A 9063-nucleotide genomic window follows, 5' to 3' on the forward strand; every position below is an offset into this window, starting at 1 on the left:
GTTTCTTATTTGAGTCTCTCTACTGGTGGCTAAAAGTCCCGTAGGGCTCCTGATATTAATGAAACCATTAAACCATCGTCTGAGTGGGTTGTGTGGTCTCACTTTTGAGCTGTGTACGAGAGTTAGGGGGTTTGTGTTCATTCCCAGCCAGGGTTTTGCCGTAGGTGTTGGTGCCCATCCAGCTTCTGCAGACCTGCATATCTGGAGAAAATACATGACCAAAATCCTCTTCCTGATGCCTTTCTTCATTCACTGAGTAGCCAGTATGGTGATAAATTCAAAACTATCTTTCAGTATCTACCCCTCATCTAAAGCTATCCTAATTTCCCATCTGGGTTCCCATTAAAAACTTCTGTAGGGAAGTGCTAACGGCATCCATTTCCATTTAAAAATACTATCCCTTGGTTCCTGCTGCTCAGCCAGTGTTGTCTCTGTGTGTGAACATCCCTGGTGCTGTGGACTTCAACCTCTGCTGTGCACCTTTTGGTTTTTTTTTTTTCAGAAAATAAAGTTTCTGTTCCTAATGCCCACTGTGACATTATTGTTCGCAGAGCAGCTATACCTGACAAAAAAAAGTAAAATGCCAACAGGTGAATGGGCATGCTTTCCCCATGCTGTACAGAGGTTGGCTGCTAATTAATCTCTGCTGAGTGTTCACCGCTTTATTTTCTGTCATAGTGTCTAAGATTGTCTGGGTATGTAATTTCTCCTCTGAGTTTCTAAATGTTGAGGTTATTTTCAGATGCAAGGAAAAAAATGCTGCTGCTGCTGTCTCCTCAGCTCCTGTTAAAATGAAGTTCTAGGTGCTTACATCACTGGCTAATAATATCTAAAACACCTTTGTCTGAGGGAATTAACATCTTTGTTAGTGAAGTAACAAGTAAATAAGGGTATTTTTCTTACATAATGGTAAAGGTAAATAGTAAATTAAACCCTTGCTACAGAATATGTTGCATGTTACATGGGAAATTGCTGCCATCTTTATTTTGCAGTCGTGAAATCACAAAGCAAGTCTATTCTGAATGCAAACTACAGTTACATTAGGGAAACCTGAGTTTATTTGTTTTCCTTTTTAATGAAAAATAACCATTTGTGGTAGTAGGCAAATCTGTTGCCACCTACCCAGGTGTAAATACTGTGTGCTCCCTGGAAATACTGCAGTAATTCTAGATTTGGACTTAATGGCTGAGAACATAATATGCTTTTTACGTGAACAATCAAATATTTGTGAAGAATGGAACCAGTGGTCTAATATGAACTGCATTTTTTCAAATTGGGGTAGATTGTTTGCAGTTTTTTATTTTATTTCAGCTTTAAGTAATGGTTATCCTAAATACAGTGAGGGGTTTTTTCCCCTCAATGTTTCTGAAGGGTTTTCAGAGATTGGAAGTTAAGTCCTCTCTCAGAAATTTTTATCCCATAATTCTATAATAACATTTCACTTTTTATGGAAAAAATCACGAGGGAAGGTGTAACAGAGCAGAGGATGCCTTAAATGTACAAGCAGATTAGCTACAGATTAGCTTCTGTGTTAGACTTATAAATATATAAACATACTGAATCCCTTTCTGAGAAGAAATTGTGGGCCCCTGGTTAGCGCTCACCAGGCTGTACAATTCAGTATTTGGTATCACTGGAAGAAGTGGGGGGGTTTCTCTTGATACAGTATCAGACTGAGTAGTATGCTTCTAGATGCATAGGCCAATGTGGCACAGTGCAGACCCAAGTGGAGGGTCCTGGTTTCTGGAAGGAGAAGTGATCCTGCAGGAAAAATCATAACATCCCCTGAGCTCATCTCATCAAGCCACTTGCTCTCAAGTACGGTACAGTACGGCAGGATTATCCCTGATTTGTAATTGTCCAAAACCTCCAACAGTTCAGCGTTGTCTGTGCACACCGAGTGATTTTTTTGGGTTAACGCTCTCAGCTGCCCTCCCTAAACCCACTGCTGCTTGTTTCCCCCCGCAGTGGAGATGGCAAATAGGAATACGTTGCAAATCCTCAGTTGCTGCAGTTCACGGTCCCAGCTTGAAGTGCCTTTACTTGTGGCACAGACGTTACCTCACTGTTCAGTTTGGGTTGGTTTTGTTCTGTTTTGTTATGCTGTTGAATCAAAAGTCTTGGAAGTTTTGCCCAGAGAGAAGCAGAACTGCCTGGGGAATTGGGTCTGAAAACTGGTTGAAATTAAAAGTAACCTTCATTTAACTGGGTGGGTGGTTTGGAGGCGTGAGCAAGTAGTGAGATGTGAGAACTGCCTCCTGCAAAATGTCACTTGAAGATACTGCCACCAAACAGCAGCGAGCTGCCGGGAGCTGTGGACCATGCAGCTGTAGCGGTTTCCTTCTGCCTGAGCCCTGCGGCATCCTCATGCCTTGTGACCTGGCTTCCCAGATGCAGACTGGGTCTCTCAGCCCAGGAAATGCATATGGATGTACTTCATGGGACTAAGTGCAATAATATTTTTTTTCCAATTCTCATTAATCTGGTCTAGAGTGGAATTTAACATCGAATCTGAGTGTTTCTTCCACCCACTCTGCCATCTTTTGAAGTGTCTGTCAGTGACACTGCTAAAAGCTACCTCTTGTGCATGCACAAGGATTGCAAACAAAGCAGCGGATATCATAGAATCATAGAATGGTTATGGTTGGAAGGGACCTTAAAGATCATCTAGTTCCAACCCCCCTGCCATAGGCAGGGACACCTTTTCTCTAGACCAGGTTGCTCAAAGCCTCGTCCGACCTGGCCTTAAACACTGCCAGGGAGGGGGCAACCACAGCTTCTCTGGGTAACCTGTTCCAGTGTCTCACTGCCCTCACAGTAAAGAATTTCTTCCTCATATCTAATCTAAATCTACCCTCTTTCAGTTTAAAACCATTACCCCTCGTCCTATCACTACATGCCCTTGTAAAAAGCCCCTCTCCCGCTTTCCTGCCGGCCCCCTTCAGGTACTGGAAGGCTGCTAGAAGGTCCACCTGGAGCCTTCTCTTCTCGAGGCTGAACAGCCCCAACTCTCTCAGCCTGTCTTCACAGGAGAGGTGCTCCAGCCCTCTGATCATCTTCGTGGCCCTCCTCTGGACTCGTTCCAACAGCTCCATGTCCTTCTTATATTGGGGGCCCCAGAACTGGACGCAGTACTCCAGATGGGGTCTCATGAGAGCAGAGTAGAGGGGCAGAACCACTTCCCTCGACCTGCTGGCCATGCTGCTTTTGATGCAGCCCAGGATACAATTGGCCTTCTGGGCTACAAGTGCACACTGCCGGCTCATGTTGAGCTTCTCGTCAACCATCACTCCCAAGTCCTTCTCCTCAGGGCTGCTCTCAATCCATTCTCCGCCCAGCCTGTATTTGTGCTTGGGACTGCCCCGACCCACATGCAGGACCTTGCACTTGACCTTGTATATGCAGGTATACACATCTACACATACCTGGGTAGAAATCACTTTTTGACCTGCTTTTCATCACCTTTTCCAAAATGCATTGCACAACAGAGTGTCGTCCTACAAAAACGTTTGCGCACTAAACGCTGTTGTAGTGAGTACATTTGTCTTAGGTACCTGACTCTCAAATAATGACAGCATCTCTGCAAGAGATGAGATGTGGAAGGTGTGCTGAGAGATGTATATTGATCTCCTGCTGCCACCTGCTGGGGTTTGCACCAGCCACCCTCGAAGACTGAAGAGTCATCCCCGCAGTGCAAAATGAACTCCTTGCTCCCCTGCACACAGCTGCTCTGCTCGAAGAAAAGACCCTAAGAAACTAGTTTGTATGCACAGTCTGTTAGGGTCATCTTTCTTACTTGTTGGACAAACACCCCTCATTGCTTTGAGATAAGGCTTTAATAATAATTTTGCTATGTGAGTCCAAATGAAGTATCATCATTACTGTGGGATGTGGATTTTTTTTTTGCTTTGTAAATTTTTCATGTGTACCTGGAGAGAGACTAATGATTGGTTTCTCTAAAAGAGATTTTTTTTTTTACTGACTGAGAACATAATTTTTATTTATTTCCCAACTTTTCCATTTAGCAAAAAATGGGAAGAGTGTAAGGAAGAGACTGGGCAATCAGCCTTTCTTTTATTCCTGTATCATCAGCAAATATTTGCTTTTTTTAATGAGTTGGAGTATGTTGATATTTGTGCTTAGTGGAACTGTAGATACAGAAAATACAAGAGTTCCAAGAGTTCCAGTAACTCCAGTTCAATATATGCACTCCAAGAGGATTAAATTGCTCCAACTAAAGCAATTATGAATTTAATGTGGGAATTCTTAAACTGTGGTCTGCGGTTGCTATGGCAATCCACTCAAGTCAGTCCCGATTAATATTTAAACAAACAAGCAGGCAAACGGCTCTTTATAAAATGAATCAAATTACTCGTATTTATTATAAAGAGTAAAGGAGGGCGATATTAGTGAGCTGTCTTGTGTCGAAGGTTATATTACTGATATCGTAGCTTTGCTTGCTTTTGTTTAATTTCTCTTCCTCGCCTTAATTTTTAATGTATTAGAAAATTCTCTGGCACCTGCTCAGCTCTCCTCTAAAAACGATGCCACAATAAAATGCTTAAAGCTTTGCCAAAATGGCATGAAAGCCAACAGCTCGGGGCTTTGATGGGGTCTGAATAAGGCAGGGAGTTTCAAGATAATCCCAGCCCAAGCAAGACGAAAAGCCGAGAGCTTTTAGCTCAGGTGGAGGAATTCCAGCCGGAGGACAATGTGTGAGATAACGGTGATGTACAGACACGCACGGTGGCTGAGACCCACCATCCCAGGGAGCCCCTCGTGCACAGCAGCCACCCGCACAGCTCGCTGTCTGCGAGCTCGTGGGGCAGAAATCCTGCCCGTGTCCCCGCGCCTCCGCAGTTGTGTGAGAAACATAACAGCGCGCAGATTTTTAGACCAGCTGTGCATCTGATATGCAGGGTACGTCGGGCATTTCTCAGCCTTTTGATTTTGCAAGTGCCCTGTCTTGAGACAGAAGCTGTGGAGCGTCTCCGCTAGCTCATCTGTGGGTGGGTGCTACCGCTGTGGGTCTGCAGTAACCTCGGCATCGCTGGGAGCTTCGCTTCAGCAGCCCGTGGAGCATCCATCTAGCTAGGACCTGCCTCTGTGCACCCTGGCAGGGCTGTGCAGGGACCAGCCGGGAGCCGTCACCCCTGGGGCTCGGGTGCTCCCAGCTGCATCCCTGGGGCTTGGGCTGGGGTTACACCCGGGCTGCTCTAGTCCCTGTTGGTGCCGAGGGGTTGAAGTCTGTCACAGAGTCGTTATCACACAAGTTAGAGCCGATCAGCCAACCATCCGCCAGGTCATTTCTATGAACGGAGTTGATGTGATTGAGCAGATCGTGAGGTGTCATGTAGGAGCCATGGTAATTGCCTGCTGTATAATTTGAATTTTTATTTCCTTTCAGATATACTTGAAAGAAATTTTAAGAGAAATAGGCATCTACAACGTGAAGGGGACCCACAAAAACACATGGGAGCTGAAGCCAGAATACAGACACTACCAAGGAGAAGAGAAGAGTGATTAACAAAGTGTTTATGAAGCAAGAGAGAATTAGAGTGATTGCACTGAGGGAACCATGGTGGGTTTACAGACAGGGCTGAGTGCAGCACAATTCTGCAAGGTTCAAGTTAAATGAAAGCAGCTGATAGTTTCTAATTTTCCATAGCTTCATTGTTTTTCCAAGGAATATTTCTTGTATGTTTCTATAAGTATTTTGTCTTTTGACAGGAAAAAAATGTTCATAGAATAAACTTGTATTAGATTTATCTTTATTAGAAATCTTTTGAGTTCTGATCTTACTTTTTCTTGGTACCTTTGTGGCTTTTCCAAGCCTCGATGACTTTGAAGGAAAACATGTGTTTTTGCATTCTGGTAGAACCAGGTTAATGCCCTCATTTCTGCTGGGATCTGTCAGGGCTTCGTCTGGAAGGCTGCAGAGGTACACAACCCTTTGTGCAGTGTTTAGGTGGAAGGGACTTGATACTCCTTTTGGATTCAGGCTTTAGGAAAAACAAACAAACAGCCACGACTGCAGTGCTCATCGCAGTCCTTAGACTCCATGGGAACAAACCAAGGCAGTTAAAAATGCATAAAGTGAAAGCTGTTTGATACACAGGTCAGTGGGGCGACAACAATCCCCTCCAGGTGATTACTGAGGAAAAAAAATGAAATGTCTGTCTATTAGGTACATCAAGGAATAGATTTCTCTCGTTTGTTTTTTATGATGTTGCCTATGTTTTATGTTTAAGCATATCAATAAAAACATTATTTTAATTTGTACCACGCAATGTTCTACATTATTGACTGAACACACGTTGTGATTTAGGTAGTGCAGGTATGAAGGTTTTTGTCAAACCATGTTTTTATCGCTGGCTTTGCCACTGGGTTTCTGCGTGTTTTGGGGAAGATTGCTTAATGTATTCGTGTCTCTGTTCCCCCGTTTTTGAAATGCACATTGCAAGGATTGTCTGTTCAGCATCCTTTTTTGGGAGGGAGCAGGGAGGGAGATGGGACAGGACTATCTAATTATATTCTCAAAGCTTTTATGTTAAAAAAAGAGCAAAGAAAACAATGGGAAAAAAACCTCATTAGTATACCTGTAAATGAAGCAGAAGGTGAGGTTTTATAGCACAACTTTCACATTCCCTCAGGTCCTTCAGATGTGTGCATCACTTCTGCACACACTAAAAAAATAATAGGTCTGCGTGAAAAGCAAACATGCCATTATTGGTCCCTTTGGAAGCAATGAAAGGTTTGGAGGGGGGTCAAATGCCTTTGGAGGTTTGTAAAACAACTCTGACCCCTTATGCATAACTCACATTTTGCTCAATTTGTTTTTTCTAGAATTGTTTGTGTAGGCATCATCTCTCTACAGATAAGCTTCCTGTTGGTACTCAGCTTCCTGTGGCATGAGGCATCCAGTTCCCAGGAGGTGGACAGTAGGAGATGGACTACTGAGAGTTTTTGAAGAGCAGATCACATTCCAGAGATGTGTGTGTGCTTTCATAAATATTGCTGTTGACTTCTGTCTCCTCAGGCTCTATGAGCAGGACCCAGCTTGCTAATGGCTGCGGGAGATATCTGAGGATGCTAATAGGAACCCAGGAAGTCAGCCTTTGTGTCTTGCTACAGTACACGATGTGCTCCCCAGCAACAGCCAGAGCCTGCACACACTGCTGTCCTCCTCGTGCTCTTCGAGTCTTCCGGAGACTTGCGTTCACAACCATGTATGATGAGAACTCTTGCTTTTCATGAGCTGGGCTCCTCTGTTGGATTCGTGTCCTGTTTGAGCGGCTAAGGTACCTAGAAAATCTAGGTCAGCTTCTCCCTTGTGTTGCTCCTCACATGATCTTCTAAAACCATCCAGGGGAATGCCATGCAATCCTGATCTAGTGGTGGTGTAATTCAGTGCCACAGGTAAAAATGACCATGCCATTTCAGAGGGAAAAGGTTACCTTTAGTGGGATCCCCAGCAGGATTAGCTTAGCAGGGAAGTATTTTGGATCTGCTTGTATTTTTGGTTTTACGTGTGTTTACTGCTTTACAATTTATCTTCAGTTGAGAGGGACATAATCACTCAGCATGAAATGCCAGAAGATCTAAGTAAAGTAGGTATTTTATTGATCTGCAGAGTGCCTTTGGACAGCGCAAATAGGCTCTACTTAGGAGTAATGGAAAGTGTACAGAGCATACCATTTTTTATGGGGTTTATGTTTTTTACAAAAAGTTATTTTTCTGGGCATCATTAAAAACGTGGAGGGTGTTAGAAGTAAACGAGCAGTGGAATTTTCAACCAACAAGCAGCAGAAAGGTTGAGGAAAGCCAAGGTGCCCTGTTTCACTTGCAGCCTTCTCTGGAGCAGCACCAGTTTTCAACATAAAAGGGGAACAGGACAATGAGGAAACTATTTCAAAAAAAAAACAGGGAAATGTTACACCAGGATAAACTAAGGAAAGACATCCAGTGGACAGTCTAGAAGCCAGGCCACTCGTGAAGCTTTTTTTTTTTCCTGCTTCCTGCATGATTTTGAAGGCTTTTGAGCTTGTTAGTGTGCAACTGGAATTTTAGCCCCAAGAGCAACCACAAAATCCATGTGCCATGAGAGAAGGGCACAACAAGCCCGCAGGGATGCTGACCAAGAGGATGAGAGATGCTGTCCTGTGCTGACACTGGGACCTGTGCTGTGTATTCAAGGACTCTGCTGGCTTCTGCCTGGTGGGAGTGCACAGTGAAGATAGATGGAGGTGGGGTTGTTAGGTGCCATTTGCTAGTCATCATCCAGCTTGCAGCCAAGCGGCGGGGTCTTGCAGCACAAACCACCCTAGAGATAGAAGCAGCAGGGTAGATGCACTGCGACGGGCCCCACATTCTTACTTCTTCAATAACTCAAGGTACTGCAGGACCGGTCTAACTTCATGCGAGGCTGCGATAATGATTCAGCATTTGGGGCAACCTCATTGGGATCCAGCATGTAATAACCAGCAAAAACTCTCCAGCTCCACTCCGCTTGTTCTGCAAGGGGACCTTACACAAGTGCTGCTAGCGGGATTGCCATCTGCCGAGAGAGGAGGAGACGTCTCGTAGGTGTTCAGGTCTGATTCCCCGGCCCTCACATCTGAACCCGCAGCAGTGATGAACACTGATTCCCTGCTGGTCTTCCCATGTGCTGCTGTCTCTGCTCGCTGCTGAACTCTGCTCGTGCAGATGTTCTTGACTATCAGTGGTCAAAACAGTGGGCCACGAGCGGGTCCCATAGGCGCAAGCAGAAGTATCAATGTGCTAAATGCCATTAAATGAGATTAAAAGCGCATCTACTCTCTAGCATTACTTCTCCCGAATGACCAGTTCTTTGAGCCATCAGAAATTTTATACTCTCTAAGCCCAGTTGGTACAAGCATGGGCCTGAGCTGATGTAAGGTGGCAGTGAGGCAGCTGCCCCAGTAGAGACATCCCCATGCCAGTGGGCTGGGAATGGGGGAGACGGTGCAAGCCTGGAGGCTGCCACTGCTACGTGGGGAAGAGGGGGGTGGATTTGAACCCAGCATAGGACAGGCTGGTCCC

The 9063-nt window shown here is 44.8% G+C and overlaps 1 protein-coding gene across 1 annotated transcript in view; it reads left to right on the forward strand.

Annotated features, from left to right (window-relative positions):
* GTF2F2 (general transcription factor IIF subunit 2) overlaps positions 1-6290 on the forward strand; it is a 96383-nt gene extending 90093 nt beyond the window's left edge. Inside the window, exon 9 of the mRNA XM_068423350.1 lies at positions 5408-6290. Within this exon, the coding sequence (XP_068279451.1) occupies positions 5408-5527 (120 nt within the window). The 3' untranslated portion in view covers positions 5528-6290. The remainder of the gene's footprint in view (positions 1-5407) is intronic.
* The last annotated feature ends 2773 nt before the right edge of the window (positions 6291-9063 follow it).

Source organism: Nyctibius grandis, chromosome 2 (assembly GCF_013368605.1).
Source record: "Nyctibius grandis isolate bNycGra1 chromosome 2, bNycGra1.pri, whole genome shotgun sequence".
In the NCBI taxonomy this organism is placed as follows: Eukaryota; Metazoa; Chordata; class Aves; order Nyctibiiformes; family Nyctibiidae; genus Nyctibius; species Nyctibius grandis.